Source organism: Schistocerca piceifrons, chromosome 2 (assembly GCF_021461385.2).
Source record: "Schistocerca piceifrons isolate TAMUIC-IGC-003096 chromosome 2, iqSchPice1.1, whole genome shotgun sequence".
Lineage (NCBI taxonomy): Eukaryota > Metazoa > Arthropoda > Insecta > Orthoptera > Acrididae > Schistocerca > Schistocerca piceifrons.
In genome coordinates this window covers 777816715-777836309 of record NC_060139.1, presented here as the reverse complement: position 1 = coordinate 777836309, position 19595 = coordinate 777816715, and the positions used below count along the sequence as shown (strand labels likewise).

The window sequence follows — 19595 nt, the reverse complement described above, 5'->3', positions numbered from 1 at the left end:
GCCTCCTGGCCACCTTTTCTATAAACTTACAGCAAACCCAAGCAGATTGATGCTTGTCTGCCCCACTCCTTTATTACACTACTGTTGTCCTTTTAGTGAATAAAGTAAGTGGTTCTGATTTACTGGAACATTATTAAATCCTAAAAACCATTAATTCTTACAGCACGAGAGACATTAGTATGCGTAATTAGTTAAGCTTGGATATATTCATTCAACATTGTCTTTTTCAAAAAATATTGGGGGGGACATGTCCCCTCTATGTTGCCCAACCCCCTATCAAATGATGATGCCCATGTCAAACAGCAGATGACATCAAAATCTCTGGTTTTATGTATCACAACAAATAAATGAAACAAAATTCAAAAAGAAATTTATTTTACAAACTGCACAAACCCACAATTTGTGTGCACTGTCACAGACACATAGCTACAAAATATCTCAATTCATCACATTCACATTTTTTTGCACTTTCACAATAACATTTACTTCACTTACACAGAAAAACAAAAGAGTAACACACATGGAATGTATATTTTACACACACAAATATAAGGCACTGATTTATTAATAGTCTCTTTGCTTCTTGTTCTGAGTTTATCCAAGGAACATTCTTGGGAGAAAAATCACAAAATGCACTAACAGTTTATAAAAATAGGAATTGTGCATATTATTTTCAGAAATGTATCTATCAAGGAAGACACATCACAGTGTAATGTCACAACCTGCCATTTTACATACCACAGGTGGTAATATTTTTCTCTGCAGGAAACCAACACAGATTTTGTAAGCTATGTTGAACATGTTCACTAAAAAATTCTGCAGCTACTAGTCACTCACTCATATTTTCCATCTTCCATTACACACTTGAACATTTTGGCACATAGGAGATTAAATGACCCTGGAATATAAAACAAGTATGAGAATCAGACTTAATAAAATATTATATTAAAACAACAGAGAATTTTGGAATAAATCATTGTGTACTGACACTGGCCTAAACAGCAAGCAGAAATTTAAAAATACTTGAAGTGGAATTGTGTTCATACATGAAGGTGGACTCTTTCTATAAAACTACAATAGAGTTCTATATTGTCTGAAGTGACATAGTGATCAGCCCGTGTATGGAGCACAGGAAATTGCAGGCAGATAAATACAAATTGCAACCAGATGCTGCACAAAGTAACCCATTTCTTAACAAGAAATAAAAGTTTAAAACATAGTACTGAAAATACACATTTGTGCTTTGTTATTATTTGTGGCACACTAACAGGTAACAAGTACAATGGTGTCTTATTACCAATAATAGGTAACAGCAGTTACCTTACAAGGGTGATATGGTTTTCACCAACAACAAAACAACTTTCATCATCTATTGGTATTCTAAAATAAGTTGTTACTCAAGGAGCAGTCCTTTCTAAAATGTATTCTCTTTTGAAAAAATTGCACAAGTGTTCAAAGAGAACTCAGTCTTTCATCATGTAACTCAAAATGGTTAGAGAAGCCATTAGGTTTCACATTTTTATCTTTTTGTCCAAAAATAAATGAAGTTATGTTATAGTAAATGATCCATAAAGTAAAAAAAAAAAGAGTATTGACACTTTATGGGGCAGAAAAGCATGTGGGGCTATGTACAAAAATGATATGAGCTGTCTTCAATTTTTTGTTGAGTATTTACAGATAGAAAATTTTGCTCAAGTTCAAACTATTTGGCAGTCTTTATTTATAGATGAATGAAGTGATTACATCATCTGGCATGGTGGTTTTTTGTAACAGGCACCTGCATTTTTTTCTCTACAATTAATGGCAAAGTTCAGCCTGTAATAGTAGAATATAATCACTGGTTTTGTTAATTTACGAGGTGTAAATACCATTAACATTCATTTTTCATTTAGTCTGATATATAGGGATGGTGTAAAGAAAGCAAAAATACACATTCATGGCTGTAACAATTGAAAAAATACTGAACAACGTAATACTATGAACCAAGGAAGTCCCATTTAAGGACCCATTAGACTAACAACATGATTGTGTGACTGAACCAAATTGTTTTGGATGACTGCTGTTTAAATGAGAGAGAGAGAGAGAGAGAGAGAGAGAGAGAGAGAGAGAGAGAGAGATCATCTGAAGTGGGCATTTCTGTTGGACCTGTATTAAAAATTGTGTTTGAACTGCAAATGTGGGAGTATTTGTAGCTGTGAGCTCTAGGGTTAGGCACACGATGGAACCACTTAGGGATACAGCTGCTAAGTAGGCAAAAAGGTCCAGTGTACACAGTGTGTACACTGGACTTCATTGACTCCTTAGCAGCTGTGTGCATACCAGGGAGAGTCATCCCAAATTGGGAATGGGTCCTTCCAGATGCAGGGAAAAGCACAGAATGCACGTAACTCCAGGTGGTGATCATATCATACTACTGATGTGTGTAGCTTTGGATCAAAAGCTATTCCTTCTGGTTTCTGGTGGCTATCTGGTAAAACAGCCACTCTTGCTTGAGAGATGAAGGCAGAGACCACCATTTATAGCATCATTGACAAGACCAATTGCAAACCTTTGGTACTGAGCCAAGGGTCTGAATCAGAGACTCAGATGGTTCTGTGACCATGTAGGCTGCAGGTTCTTTTACTTGAACCACAGGGTGGAGACATGTTGGGATCAGCTTAGTAGGCCAGAAGTCTTTAATGCACAGGAGGTAGCTACACAAATAGCGGGTGCTGTGTCGCATGGACTGGGTGGTTTGTCAGATTAGTGTGTCTTGAAAAACTAGAAACAGGGATTCAATCCCAAAGAGTGCTGATCGAACACAAGATGGGGATAAACTTAGGAGATGTAAGAATTATAGTTGTAAAGTGTTGAAAGCTTACTGGGAAAGAACCAGAGCTCCAAACATGAACAGAAAGCACTGAAGCTGAAATTGTTATGGATACTGAAAGCTGAATAAATTCGGAGATAAGTTCATCTGAACCAAAAAGTGTTCAGAAAGGACAGCTTATATTCAGTTGGTGGTGGTATATTTGTTGCTGTTAGAAGTTTTTAAACTAAAGTAGATAGTTGCTGTGAGTTAGTATGGGTTGATGTTATACTTGACAGCTGGAATAAATCGAGAACTAGTTCAATATGAAAAGGGTAGAACACACCACCTCTTTGTGGGGAGTAACAGTTGTGCTCTTTCCTCACTGTTATTATTCCATCTTGGACTTTCCACTGTTTAATAATTACCTTTACCTAGCAACAAACAGTACTGGGAAAACAGAGAGGGTCATGCCGGATTCAGTGGCTGGTGACAACAAGGTTGTTGTAGCGAGCTTGAGTACCATACATCCAAATCCAGTAAAAATAAATGCAAAATCGATTTTAAAAAGCAGATAAAAGTTCTTTCAGTGCCTTTTTATGGGGGCAGGCTCCATTCTTTCCAAACTACTCATGCAAGCATACAGCGGATGTGGCTTAAATTCAAAGATTGGCCTGTGTCGGTAGCTGCATGGTCAACATGCTGGATTGCTAAGCACAGAGCCCCAGGTTCAATCCCTGGCTGGGTCAGAGATTTTCTCTGCTCAGGGTCTGGGTATTGTGCTGTTCATAGGTTCACATCATCAGAAATGGCCTGCAATGTTAAGATGGTGGTACTGCCACATTCCAAAAACCAATAAATTAAAAAATATTTCAAAGAAATAATACTGATAGCAAATGAGACAAACATACTATGCAAATAAATAAGATATTGAAATGATCCACTATGGTACACAAAACAGGTCAGAGTACTGTTACAGAAGCAATCAAAAAAGTGTGCCAGGTTTAAAATAATGCAAAATTTCCAAGATTGTCAATGTTTTACAGATGCACAAAAAGTACCACGGATGACAGTGTGGGATGCTTTTAATAGTTTCCACAATGAAATCAAAATCTGGTAGAAACTCTAAAGAGACTCTGGTCATATACAGGGTAACTTAGAAGTAGAGTCCGTTGGTGTAGTGAAGCAACTTAAATCGCTTGAGAAGGGCAGGTCTTTTGATTCATAATACACACCATTTAGGTTCCTCTCAGAGTATTCAGATGCAATAGCTCCATACTGAGCGATCATATACAACCACTTGCTTGACAACAGATCTGTACCTGAAGACTGAAAAGTTGCACAGATTACACTAATAAATAAGAAATAAAATAGGAGTAGTCTGCAGGTTACACATTCATATCACTGATGTCATTTTGAAGCAGCATTTTCGAATATATACTGTGTTCAAACATTATGAATTACCTTGAAGAAAACAATGTATTGGAACACAGAATGCACAGATTCTGAAATATCTTTCATGTGAAACACAAATGACTATTCACATGAAGTATTTTTAGATTTTCAGAAGACTGTTCCTCACAAGCAACTTCTAATCAAATTGTGTGCCTACGGATCATCATCACAGTTTGCAAGTGGATTTGTTATTTCCTGTCAGAAAGGTCATGGTCCATAGTAACTGCCAGAAAGTCATCAAGTGAAACTGGAGTGATATCTGTCAGTCCCCTAGGAACTGTCTGTTCTTAATGTATATAAATGACTTAGGAGTGTGTCTGAGCAGCCCCCTTAGAATGTTTGCAGTGTTGCTGTCAATTACCATCTGATAAAGTCATCAGAAGATCAAAATCAGTTGCCGAATTATTTAGAAAAGATATCTGTATGGAGTGTATAATGGAAATTGACTCTAAACAATAAAATGTTCTATGTACTCCACACGAGTACTAAAGGGAATCTCTAAGTTCAGTTATATAAAAAAATCACATTAATTTAAATGCTGTCGATTCAACTACATACAAAGGGATTACAATTATGAGCAACTTTAATTGCAACCATCACATAGAAAATGTTGTGGGGAAGGTGAAGAAAAGAGGCATTTTACTGGCAGAACACAACAAATCTACTAAAGAGATGGCCTACATTACACATTTCCATCCTCTTCTGGAGTACTGCTGCGCAGTATAGGATCCTTACCGGGCAGAATTGATGGAGGACATAAGAAAAGTTTAAAGAAGGGCAGCTTATTTTGTATTATTGCAAAATAGAGGGGAGTGTGTCACAGATATGATACGAGAGTTGCAGTGATAATCATTAAAATGAAGATGTTTTTTGTTGCAACAAGATCTTTTCATGAAATTTCAATCACCAACTTTCTCCTTTGAGTGTGAAAATATTTTGCTGACTCCCACTTAAATAGGCAGAAATGGCCATTGTAATATGAGGGTCATTTTTGAAGCAAAAAATGTCTGTACATCCTATCATATGACGTCCGTTCACAATCGGCCACTCTCGGCCAGTCTCTCACTGTGCTGCCATTATGTTCTACATCTCTGCTGGTGTTGGCTGTATGGTTATACTGCTTTGTTTGTCACCATGTCAATCAGTAATCCTGCTGATTGAGAAGTGCACTCAGTTATTTGACTCTTAAATGCAAACTAAGTTTGTCCTGCTGAAATTCACTGGCACCTTGTTGAAGTTTATGGTGCAGGTGTAATGAATGATGGAAATGTACGTAAGTGGTGTAGGCTGTTAAATGAAAGGAGGACAAATGCTGATCATGATGAACAACCTGGATTGCTTACTGTCATAAATGAAGACTTGACACATATTTCCACAAGTTTCAAGATTAGTAGTTTTTCACATCGTTACTGCCAAACTTCACTACCAAGAACTGTGTGCGAGATGGGTGTCAAAAGTGTTGACAGAAGAACACAAAACAAAGCAACAAAGCAAATGGCACTTTTTTTGTCCATTTTGGAGCACTATCACAAGAATGGTGATGAGTTCTTGAGTCACTCTGTGATCACCAATGAGACATGGATTGCGCACTACGACCGAGAGAATAAACATCAATCAAATGAGTGGCATCATGTTAACTACCAATGAAACCATGAAAATTCAGACAAGAACCTTCAATACAGAAAATCATGGCCATGGTCTTCTGCTTGACTTTTTGCCAAGAGGAATGACAGTAAATGCTGAGAGGTACTGTGAAACATTATTAAAGCTTAGGCATACTGTTCAAAATTGTCAGTGAAACACAAATGACTCTATTTTTAGATTTTCAGAAGACTGTTCCTCACAAGCAGCTTCAGAATTTTTTCAGTGTGCACCAGACTCCTGAAGAAGTGTTTGCAATTATCATATCATAGTGATGTTGCCTTTGTAAAACATGTGTTCATGAACAGGGAGATTATGTTGAAACGTGAAAGAACTTTAAACTTTTTTGCATATGAATTACTTTTGAATACATTATGGTAGTGACAGTGATCAATGTGTTACAAATATTTTCTATTAAAAACAGTCTTCATCACAATTTATTTATTAAGGTGACCAGTTTCAACCACTACTGTGGTCATCTTCAGACCATTGAGTAGGAACCTCTTTCTGCTGGTGTAGTGATACTCCAGCAGGAAGAGGTTCCTACTCAATGGTCTGAAGATGACCACAGTAGTGGTTGAAACTGATCACCTTAATAAATTGTGATCAAGACTGTTTTTAATAGTAAATATCTTTTGCATATGATTTATCAGGAAAAAATGAGGCCTTAGAATTCATATGTAAGTTTTAAAAATGAAGTTAGATCTACAGCTTCTTGAACTACAAGAGTTTCTTCATCAGGGGAAAGATAGAAATGAAGTAAGAGAAAATGAAGGAGAGCAGTAGAAACCAAATGAACAAAATTTCACTTAATTATTATAACGGAATAGAGGTTGCTTTCAGCTTCATTCATGCATCCTCATTCAAATTCAAGGTTAGGACTGACACACCTGTGTATCTTTCCTGTTGCCCAACTGTCTCTTTTCCACGTCAAAGATGGTGCTTCAAAAGTTTAAAAGCTTTAGTTTGAACATGTAACTGATGCAACTGTACTAAAGTTATATGCTCAGTTTCCATCTTCCCATCTGACTGTACGTCAGCCACACTCCCTTCTTTTTAATATAGTGTCAATATTCATTTTATCTATGTCAAAAGTTTAAGCAGCATTAAAGGTTTTGTACAGACATAATATAATATTACCTGACGCCTTTGCTAGCCAGATAGGCTTGTTCTTCCAGTAGATGAAGATAAGATACATTGGAATTCCAGACACTATGAATGAGAGGCCAATGCTCACTTCCCATGGTTTAACATAACATGGGACTGTGACCAGGAACAAACATATAATAAAGAAAATTATTGGGAAAATTATCTGGACCTGGAAATAAAATATATTTTCATCAATATGTATTCACAGTTATAACACATCTTTATTACACCAACAAACAAAATATCAAAGTTAATAAATAATCTGTTATCTGTTTTCACAAAAGACTTTACTAAGTGTCAATATATTTTTTAAATGTGTCATCAAATAAAGAAAAGACTTTGCAAATTTCTGCAACTCTAAATAGGAACCAGTAGCCCAACAAACAAAAAATAGAGAAAATTTTTAAGTTTAGTTAACCACAAATGTCTTTTGTTAACATGGAAAGATGTGAAATAAAGAAAGAAAGATGTTAAGAGATATGCCTGAAAGATGGGATGTATTCACATTTTTACCTTAGATTTGAATAACAATAATGGAAATTCATGGATGGAGCAAAATGTAGAATAAGGTAAAGGCAACCATTCACCTACTGTGAGCACAGAAGCACAGAAATACGTAACAGAAAACAATTCACATATGCTTTCAAGCTCTTGCCCTTTTTTCTAGCAAACATACACACATTCGCACACACAACCATACAGACACCAAATGTGCTTCCTGTGGCCACGCAGGCTCCCACAGAATGAACCTCTGTCTTTTTTGCCTTTTTCAATCAACATCTCCAAACTATTGTCCATAACATACTATCCTACATTCAGGACACTGCTCACTTCCTTCACTGTCTCTCCGCAGTACTAGTACCATTAGCACCAGGCTCCTCGTCGACCACTGCAACATCCTTCTACTCCAATATCCCCCATACCCAGCCATGGAACACTACCTTTCCCTACATCCTCCTGATCCCAAACCCACATCTTTCCTAATCCTCCTCGCCAACTGCATTCTGACCCACAATTATTTCAGTCTCGAAGGACACATCTACAAAAAAGAAAAAAACAAGATTCTGTCATGGATACTCACATAACACCACCCCTATACCTACTTATTTATGGCCATCTGGACGAATCCTTCCTATCCATTCAACAACTGCAATCTCTTGTCTGGTTCAGATTCATTGATGACATGTTCAAAATATGGAGTCACAGCAAGAACAAACTTTGCTCTTTCCTCCATAACATCAACACCTACTCGCAAATCTGCTTCACCTGGTCCTTCTCAACTTATCGAGCCACTTCAGATGACTCCATGAATAGCTCTGTCCATATCAAGCAGACCAACAACCTAAAGTACCTCTACTTTGACATCTGTCACCCATTCCACGTAAAAGACTCCCTTCCTTACAGCCTCACCACCCATGGATGCTGCATCTGCAGTGGAAAGCAGGAGCTGTCAAAATATACCGATAACTTTACCAGAGCCCTTGGACAATATCTTATCCAGCACAACCATGAACAAATCTCTGACGGTATTTGCTCCTCTACAACCAGTAAACCTATTAACCAGTCACCAACTGGCACTCTTCCAATCTCCCAGTAAAACCCTGGCCTTGAAATGCTCAAGTATATCTTCCACCAGGGCCTCAACTACCTCTTTTCGTGCCCCAAGATGAGGGATATCCTACCTAGTTCACTCAAATTAATATTACACTGCCCATCCAACTTCTGACCCAGGTGCAACATCTGTCCTATACCCCCACCCATCACCACCTACTGCAGTCCAGTTCCAGGCATTTCCTACCAAATAGAAGGTAGGGCCACATTTGAAAACAGCCATGTTATATATCAACTATGCAGCAATTACTATAAAGCAATCTATGTGGGCATGTACTGCCTTCTCAGACCACTGTTCCTCACTCCCCCCCCCCCTCCCCCCCTGCATGCAGGTCATTAGGTCTCTCTCTCTCTCTCTCTCTCTCTCTCTCTCTCTCTCTCTCTCTCTCTCTCTCTCTCTCTCTCTATCTATCTCTATCTACCTATCTATCTATAACTACTTTTCAAACCTTCTCCCTTGTCTCTCTCCCTTCCCTTTTCTACCTCTTACCCTCACCTTTTTCTCCTTTTCTCCTGCCCCCCCCCCCCTCCTCCCCCACTCCCCCAGTTTTCTTCCCTCTCTCTGTCTTTCCCTACATCTAGTTATGTTGTTACCTCTATACTCTTTTCATCTCATTGTGCAGCCACAGAGGCATCTGTCCAAAGACCTGCCTCTTTCCTGCTAACCTCTCTTTGCATCCTTTCCTAAATCCTCCCACCTCCATCATGTCAGGCAGCTGCTTTTATTAAATTCTTAGCATAATCAGTCTTGCATCATGGTCTTGGAAGTGTGCATTCAGGTGTCTGTGTGGTTGTTTGTGTGAATGTGTGTACTTTTCCTAGAAAAATAGCAAGAGCTCAAAAGCTGATGTGAATGCAGTTTCCTGTTACATGTTTCTGTGCTCCAGGCTTTGGTTTGCTGTGAGTGAGTGGTTGTCTTCCCTTTTGCATCAACTGAAAGAGATACAAAATGATTTTAAATTATCTGATGTGAGTACCTATCAATAATTCATTCCAACAGTAATTTTAATTCATACACTGCCTTCTCACACCACTCTTCCTCTCCCCCATGTGTGCTGCCTCCCCCCCCCCCCTCTTTCAACCCCTCCCTCCCAAATGTCTAAGACTGTACTACAAAAATATCAGGAAACAATTCATTTAATTGATTTGGGAACGAAGAGATAAAAATTAATTATCTGTGAGAAGAAGCAGCACAGAATGTCTATATAGCCCACTTCCTTGGAAAATACCTTTATTCACCGTTATCTAGAGAATTGTACGTATCTACTGATGCACGTATCAACCTAAATATGAGTATAAATTCTTTATCAGTATGACAACATATTGTTATCATAATAACTTTTGCCTTGCTTAACTAATCCTCACCAACTGTCAGGCTTTTTCCCATCAGCGTAAAAAGAAACTGGCTACTTAGGACCATTTATCATATTTCTATAGGGCATAACAGTTGTAGGTGAATTTGGCAGTCATCTAAATAGCTATTCTACCACATCTTCATTGACAGAAATGTGCGTACCTTGATGGGTCTTTCTGCATCTGGCCACTTGTATCTCAACCAAAGCAACCCTGTTACTGACAATGTGGTAAACAGTGCCTCCACAAAGCTCAAATAATTTATCAGTGAATAAATATCTTCAATGATAAGTAGAACAAGTGTGATGATACACTGTAAAAAAGCAAATAACTATTACAGTATTTGTTTTGAAATCAACAACATTAGGAAATTAAATACTTTCAGGTAATTTCAGTTTCTATGAAGCAATTTGTGAAACATGGAGATATTTGCCCAGTGGAAAGTCACTGCACTACAAGAGTAAATATAATTTAAAACAATGTGAATGCTGTTTTCAATTAAAGTTTCTATAACTGTAAGATGCACAGTATTTACTGCATACTCCTAAATTATGAAAACTGCCACTTGAAATTAACTTTCTCATTGCAGTATAGATCAAAATTTCAGGTTCTGACTTACTGGTTGTGATATTTGCCTGCTACAGGGTTATTAATTTTCAAAGATACTATACACTAAAGAGCCAAAGAAACTGGTACACCTGCCTTATATCGCGTAGGGTCCCCGCGATGATGTGGCATGGATTCGACTAATGTCTGAAGTAGAGCTAGAGGGAACTGACACCATCAATCCTGCAGGGGTGTCCATAAATCTGTAAGAGTATGAGGGGATGGAGATCTCTCTCGAACAGCATGTTGCTAGGCATCCCAGATATGCTCAATAATGTTCATGTCTGGGGAGTTTGGTGACCATTGGAAATGTTTATCACTCTGTAGCAATTCTGCACATGTGGGGTGTCACATTGTGCTGCTGGAATTGCCCAAGTCCGACAGAATTCACAATGGACATGAATGGATGCAGGTTATCAGACAGGATGCTTACGTACATGTCATCTGTCAGAGTTGTATCTAGACATATCAGGTGTCACATATCACTCCAACTCCACACGCCCCACGCCATTACAAAGCCTTCACCATCTTGAACAGTCCCCTGCTGACATGCAGGGTCCAAGGATTCATGAGGTTGTCTCCATACCTGTACACATCCATCTGCTCAATACAATTTGAAACAAGACTCATCTGACCAGGCAACATGTTTTTAGTCATCAACAGTCCAATGTCAGTGTTGGTGGGCCCAGGAAAAGCATAAAGCTTTTTGTTGTGCAGTCATCAAGGGTACACAAGTGGGCCTTTAGCTCTGAAAGCCCATATTAATGACTTTTCATTGAATGGTTCACAAGCTGACACTTGTTCATGGTCCAGTGCTGAAATCTGCAGCAATTCGTGGAAGGGTTGCACTTCTGTCATGTTTAATGATTCTCTTCAGTCGTCATTGGTCCCATTCTTGCAGGATCTTGTTTTACCAGATACCTGATATTCACGGTACACTCATGAAATGGTCATATGGGAAAATCCCCACTTCATCGCTACCTTGGAGATGCTGTGTCCCATCGCTCATACGCCAACTATAACACCATATTAAACTCACTTAAATCTTGATAACCTGCTACTGTAGCAGCAGTAACCGATCTAACAACTGTGCCAGATACTTGATGTCTTATATAGGTGGTCCCACCGTAGTGCCATATTCTGCATGTCCACATCTCTGTATTTGAATACGCCTGCCTATACCAGTTTCTTTGACACTTCAGTAACTAAAGAAAATAAACACAGAAAATTGTGTTCATTTTACATTCCGTCTCAGTTTTTTACAAAAGGCCTAACACCCATGGATTTCAAATAATAAATATGTCATGGTTAAGGTACCTTGTTGAATTCTGATATAGCTTACATGAAAAATGTATCTAGTTTTATTAAGTGCTCACAAGTTAATAGATGAGATCCTTCCCTTTAGGATACACATGTGAGAGAATCAACTGCTGTTCTATGTTATGGGGCTGCTTGTAGAAATTTTAAACACAAAAGACCATAAAACATGTTAAACAAAAGAGAGGAAGGAAGAAGGGACGTTGGGGTGGGTAAAAAATGTAGGGGAAGACAGAAACTGGAATGCATCCAACAAACAGCTGAAGATGTTGGGTGCATGTGCTACCCTGAAATGAAGATATTGGCACAAGAGACAATTTTGTAGCATGCTACATCAAACCAGTCACAGGACTGACAAACAATAATTAAATAAGTAAATAAATCAGTAAGGTCAGTACAGAAGGAGCATAAACGTGAACTGACTGGAGTAAATCCATTGTGGCCCTTTTTGTAACCACAACACCACCTACATTGATTTACAAAAACAAAATAGAACCAAAATCTAGGTAAGGAGATGTTGTTTTCACTCTGGCTGTTTGTGACTGTGAGTCAAGGACCTTAACCACTGTACCATTTTGCTTGGTGCATCAAAAGCAGTCTTAACTGGTGATTTTCAATCATGTTCAATGTCACTTGTAAGAAGTGGGTGTGATATATGTGTTTCTGAGCTTCCAGATTGTTTCCAAAATGCAACCACTTAATTATTTCTACATACTAATAATATATTACTTCACTTACCAGAAAGACCAGTGATGGCACAGGAGTAAACTGATCGATATGAATCAGAGCTATTGCTTTAGGAAGATGACCTTGGCGAGCTCCAACAAAGAATAATCGAGCTGATGCAAATATTGCCCCATTAAGTGCTCCAAATGTTGAACAAGCCACAAAGAAGGGCATAGTCCAGGACATCACACCAAGCAGTTTGTCACCAAATGTCTGTAAACAAAAGAAAATCACTCCATGACAGTTTTTTAGTACTCATAAGTATGACTCTTACGATTTCTAATGTTACTATCATCATCACAAAAGTATTCACATTATTATAATTTATATTTACTGAACTGCTATTCTACAACAATTGATAGAATATGCTTTTTTCCTTTGTTTTGATATTTTAAAGAAAAAGGGAGGCATTATGCGAAAATTTGATTTGTTTCTTGCATACTTTATCAAGCATACTTACCACAGCTACTGCTGTTGATGACAGTAGTTCATCCTTTGACAGGACTACAAAATATGCAATATTTGCCAAAACATATATTGTTGTCACTAGTGGCATGGAAATTGCTATTGCTCTGGGAAGGTTCCTAAAATATAATTTTAAAAGACAGTAAGTACAGAACATATCCACAGCATATCATCAAACTGTATTAGTAATATTCATTTTTAATTTAAATCTTACTTGTAAGGCTCCTTCAGTTCTTCTGTTACAAAATTCAAGTAGTTCCTAGAACAAAAAAGAGCAAGTACTTCCTGTATTTGCTTTTCACAATTCCTTACATCCAGTTATTTTCAAATTAGAATAGTGAATGAACAATAATTAACTGGGCATGTAAAACATGAAACAGTAAACAGAACATACTGCGTGCAAGAAGAGGACAAGGTATTTAATATCAAAATCCTTGAATAAGCTTAAGGAGAGGGGGTGGAGATAATTCCTGTAGGATTTTCAGATTGCTATGAACTACTTTCAGAATAACAACAAAACAAAGACCTGTAAAATTAGATTTATGGAATCTTAGATTTATGAACTTGCTAGTTGGCATCAAACAAAAAGTATGAGGCCTTAAAGCTAGTTAGCCAAATTTTATGATGCCGATTTTGTATTTCTGGTGACTGTTACCAGGAAAAGAGAATGAAATACTACCAATTTGTAACATTAACGCATGTCCAAATGAAAGACAATTTTATGGCTTTTCAACATTTATATAGATTTTCCAGCTTATGCACCGTACTGCAAACAAAGAATGCAACAAAATAAAAGTACACTATGAAATATATCATCTAATGACTGTGCAAGAGGCCGCATTATGACACATACTAACAAGCAAGTTCCCAGTAGCATCCTAAGGCAAATTCCCTTGTTCCCGCCACAGCTGTATACCTTAAGTCTCCACTATTCAGGCAAATGTTTGCTAGTGGAGAAGTTGTTATTAAATCACTCCCAGATTTTTGCAATGCATCCTAAGTTGAGTGACTGAGACCCTAGATTGCTGCAAAAAATTCATAAATCCTTCTGAAAAGTCTGAGTCTTTTTAAAGGCAAGCTTTTACTCCCAGCACAATCACATTAGATATCACTTTATTATTACTGACAGCTGATATGTTGCCATAAATTGCGATAATCCAACCACATTACATGACACAAACCATCTACCTACAGTTCTACGAACAATTAGTGCACCATGGAAAATTTGTTCAATAGCAAAGGTTGGGGTATGCCACTTCTCTAATACAATTTTATCCAGACTGCACTGGGTATTACTTTTCTATTGCCATAAATACTCTAAAAGGTAAATATGATTGTTAAGTATTTCATGAGGTTCAGCTAGCCATCAACTAATGTGATGGTCTTGTCCAGCTGAAAGGAATGGAAGGGATATTTGGGTTTAGAATCATGTTGTTGAATAGACCACAGGGACATGGATGTGAATGAAGATCACCCACATCCTTTTCAGAAGAACCATCACAGCAGTTGCTATAACAGATTTACAGAAATCATGGAAAACCTAAATACAGACATTGGATGGGGATTTGAAATTAATTCCTTTTAAAACTGTCTAGTGCCATAACCACTGTACCAGTCTTTTCCACTTCTTTACTTAATTGCATCTTTTAGCATCTGTAGGTAATGTGGATTTGACAGTTCCTGCTAACACTGTCTGACATGATGACTAGATTCAGCTTACTTGTTGTATGACAACATGCATGCAATGAACATCACAAATTTAGTTGAATCTGTGAAATGACAATGAAGTAAAATATTGTGTCATAACATAACGAAATTACATTTAGTATGTACAAGCATGTTCTATGATTATTCTAATTCACTGTGGATTATTCTCCATTGTGAATTTTACCTTGTAGCCCCCCCCCCCCCCCCCCAAATCCTCCAAAGCTCCCCTTTCTCCCTTGCACTTTTAACCTTGGCAATCCCATCACATTTTCCATAACATTGATTACCAAAGTGGAATACTTTCTGCAAACCCTAAAAAAGTTAATAAGCAAAACAAAATTCATTAATTGTTGTCGACTTAACAGCATACTTTCTAAAGAAGTACTGAATTGTAAGTTTGGTCTAGAACCTGAAAATATGTTTTAACACACACTTAGCAATAGCAAAGCATTTTCAATAACATGTACTACCAAGCTAGGCGCACTTGTGGTCACTACAAAAAATATAAAAAGGAACAGTTTGTTCACTTTTGTTGACTTTTACTCAAGTCAAACTTTTTAAACAGATTTTGACATACAATGAAGGTCCTGAACTTGAAAATATTGAATAATATTCATTGTGAAAAGCGATATCTACGACTTAGACTTAAATTTTTATGTTCAGTTTAACTGAAAATTTTGAAACACTATAGGAATATAGCAAAGGAATTGATGAAAAAGAATATATTTTTTTCAATATTTTAAAATATAAAGTAACTGACTAGATGACAATATTTTCAAAAGATGGACGTAAATAACCCCCTCAGTACTGCAAGGGTTAAAACCAACGCTGGACAGTGGTATGAACACACACACTTCGTGCACTGTTTAATGCAGTGTACAAAGAAACTCAATGGTCTCTCAAGTAATGAACTACTGCTTATGTTGGTTAATGACAAATAAATAAATAAAAACTTCATTTAAAGTCAGTCTAACAAATACAGACCACTGACAATGTTGCATAAACTGTATATCCACTTATCTAAGGCAATGATTCCTCTACAGCTGCAGATATAACACACACTAAAATGATTTATAACATTCAGCTTTGCGAAAAATTGAATCTTTCAACAAGAAAAGAACAGTACAATAATATTAGGGAAACTAAAATGTCTAATACAATCTGTAAGTAACGTCAATGCACAAACTTCATGGCACAATATTGCTACACTATATATTGACATAGTATTAAAATAGCATACCATCCAGAATATGAGAATAAGCCCGAGTAAAAGGAAAGTGCAATGTATCCAGGCTCAAGATTGGTGTCAACCATTGGATTGCTAATATTTTCAGTATGACCAGTGGCCAGCATCCACAATCCAGCAAGTATTATGATGACTAGAGCAAGGATCTTGGTGCCCGTAAAGATATCTTGAACTCTTGTTGCCCATTTCACATTGTAGCAGTTTATGACAGTCAGCAAACCTGAAACAAAATTGAAATATGACATTAAAGAGGCAGTTTTTTCTCTTAGAGCACATTATCTATCGACTCTCTCTCACTCCACCTCCACACACCCACACAGAAAGGGGGGTTGGAGGGAGGGGGGGGGGGGAGAGAGAGAGAGAGAGAGAGAGAGAGAGAGAGAGAGAGAGAGAGAGAGAGAGAGAGAGAGATCCTTCGCACCTAAAAAGCAAAACAATTACAGTTAATCATAGTGTGAATGCCATAAGATGTTGATATGAGGTCAGAAGAAATACTTGACAGAAAAAGTGAAGCACCCAGAACACATGGTTGGGTGTCAGTATTTTTGTACAGGTATACACCACTGACAGGTATGTAAATGATTATAACTGTGATTCCACATGACATAGAACACCCAATGGAGTGTATTTGTGAGGTCCTTGTTTAATGTTGTTACCAGGCTGGGTAAGGTATGTAAGGCTGCGCACGGTGTCAGATTTTGAGTAACAACTGTGAAGGGGACAGAGTTGTTGCATACTTGTATGAGACAGCATTATCACCACTTGACAGAGTTCGAAAAGTTTGTCATTATGGGTCTCCATTTGGCTGGCTGGTTAATTGTGTGATACACAGATTTTCAACCAAATCTGACCACCAGAAGGAAGGATTGCTGTACTGTATACAAAGCACATGATATTTCACATTGGCACTTAGCATCTGAAAACAAGTAATAGACTCCTTGCAACCTTCCTGGGTCATCTGGCACCATTGTTCAGAGACTGGAGGCACCCAGACTATGGAATTATCATTCCATGTATAGACTGTGGTTAACACCTCAACAGCTGCATTTGGAGTGGTGCCATTATTGGGAAGCATGCACTACTGATGAATGGCATCGCACTGTGTTCAGTAATGAGTTGAAGTTCCACACTATCATCAATGACCATCGTTGGCGAGTACAGTGGTCACCTGGGTACAGGTCTCATTTGTGTTTTGGACAGGCGCAGGGGTGTTACTCCTGGAATCATGGTGTGAGGAGCCACTGGTTATGACTTCAAGTCATAGTTAGCTCTGATTGAGGGATCTCTGATGGCACAATAGTATATCATCAAGGATACCCCGCATCCTTATGTGTTACCTCTCATGCGACAGGATTGTGGTACCATTTTTCAACAGCACAATGTTTGTCTACATTTGACAAGTGTCTCTCTGAACTGTTTGCCTGAAGCTGAGGTACTCCTGTGGCCAGCAATATAACCAGATCTGTTTCCGATAGAAGGTACATGGAACCAGCTTGGATGTCACATCTGCCCCGTTCCAGGACATCAGGACTAGCTACAACAGTTGTGGGTCAGCTTCCCTCAGGAGAGGATATAATGCCTTTATGGCACCCTTCCCACCTGAATCAGTGCATGCATCTGGGACAGAGTGGATGCAAAGTCATACTCATAAATGGGCTCATACTGTCAAATTCTTTGTAACTTTGACTTGATTTTGTGATCACTGAAATACCATCACATACTGCCTCAACCCATGAAGTTTCATTTCATTCATTTCATCATCCACTTCTGAGTGCTTCACTTTTTGTGGAAAGCAATGTACTTGTACTTTTCTTGACCACTAATAGAATGTAATGCAGAAAGCAGGGGAATAAAGCTCTGTACAGCACAAATAGTGCTGTAAGATGATAGGTGATGCTGAGGAACAATTTTTATCTATCACCCAAAATAGAAGCAACAAATGTAACTAATGTGTAAAGACTCCAAAAAGCAACAAGTCAAAGATGCTATTTGTGATGTACCAGGAAATCTTTCTTCATAGTGTAAGAAACAAACAATTGTGACACCTGCCGTGTTGTTTTCAGCAAGGCAGGCATAAATCCCTACTAATTGGTTCAAATGGCTCTGAGCACTATGGGACTTAACATCTGAGGTCATCAGTCCCCTAGGACTTAGAACTACTTAAACCTAACTAACCTAAGGACATCATACACATCCATGCCCAAGGCAGGATTCGAACCTGCAGCCATAGCGGTCATGTGGTTCCAGACTGTAGTGCCTAGAACCGCTCGGCCACTCCGGCCGGCCCCTACTAATTAATTATTCAGTAAATCACCATAAACTCACTGTCTTGTGATGTTACTTCCATGGCACCTGCTGCTGAATCTCGGAACTCTTTTGAGCCAAGGATAGCCACAAATGTTTGTTGTTTTACTCATCCTCTTACACCATATTTTATTGTGAATTGATACCATGAATATTACAAGCTGTGAAGGTAATTGATAGCCTATATCACCTTTTTTTGACCACTATATACTCCCTGCAATATGATGCTGCCTGAAACTGCCCTAGACAGAGCCCTTTTTCACCGTAAAATAAGAAATATTTTATACTTATCAAGCATGGAAGGTGCCATGGGTAGTTTTCTAGATGTCCAGATAAAATTTAGCTGTGGGGGCAGAAATGCAGATAAAAAAGGAAGTAAACAAGTTTAAATGAACAATAACAGATACAGCACAGAAATTTAAGAAAACTGTGTCCCTCAACTCATGGAAGAGGGGAGGTTGAAGAATTAAAAAGTGCTGCATTAGGTTATGATCTGTCTGATGTCATTCATCACTGAGCTACACAGTAATCTGACATTGGAACAGCTATATACATTGTGGCCCACCAATGGTCATTCGCAGTCTGACTTGCCGCCATGCACTCACAGACATGTACATTACTGAGATCTCAAGCAGCCACACAGATACTGACTGATAGCTTCATGTCGCACCAGCAAGGTGAGGTGGTCAATGAAGGTTACCTACTGGCAACAAATGCTACTTTTTATCATGTATGTCACCCTGCTCAACAATGAAAGTAAACACAATTATATCAAAGGGCCCCACATCAAATAACTAACATACATAAATCTTCCATTCACACTAAGTGCTCTGATTGGTGCTGGGTGAATGTTTAATTTTAATTAAACTTGTTTGTTACACTGTATGTGGTACCTGTTATCTGTTTTTTCTTCATATAATTTGTTCCAAATACTATTATTTCATCACTGTTTGTTTACCTTCAGCAGTCTGGCACCCTTCAGTAATTGTTAAAATGGATGCTATGACAGGAAGGTCATTATATAATTTATTTCCCAGTATGGGACCTGGAAAAGTAACCACTACATGAGCAAACAGCACACCATTATTCCCACATGTAATGGATTATGCACTGTTGCACACAAAATTCTTAATGTTGGATTATAGTAAACCTTTGTGCCTTTCACGTCAATATTTATTGCTGCCTATTCTACTTTATTTTATTTTTTACTCTACTTTGCAGAACAGG

At 38.0% G+C, this 19595-nt stretch overlaps 1 protein-coding gene across 1 annotated transcript in view; it reads right to left on the bottom strand.

Annotated features, from left to right (window-relative positions):
* Positions 1-389: 389 nt before the first annotated feature.
* The window catches only part of LOC124776356 (Y+L amino acid transporter 2), a 319720-nt gene continuing 300514 nt past the window's right edge, over positions 390-19595 (bottom strand). Inside the window, exons 3-9 of the mRNA XM_047251307.1 lie at positions 16059-16284; positions 13326-13370; positions 13107-13230; positions 12659-12859; positions 10161-10310; positions 7025-7202; positions 390-898 (exon numbers count right to left, since the gene is read on the bottom strand). Of these exons, the coding sequence (XP_047107263.1) occupies positions 834-898; positions 7025-7202; positions 10161-10310; positions 12659-12859; positions 13107-13230; positions 13326-13370; positions 16059-16284 (989 nt within the window). The 3' untranslated portion in view covers positions 390-833. The remainder of the gene's footprint in view (positions 899-7024; positions 7203-10160; positions 10311-12658; positions 12860-13106; positions 13231-13325; positions 13371-16058; positions 16285-19595) is intronic.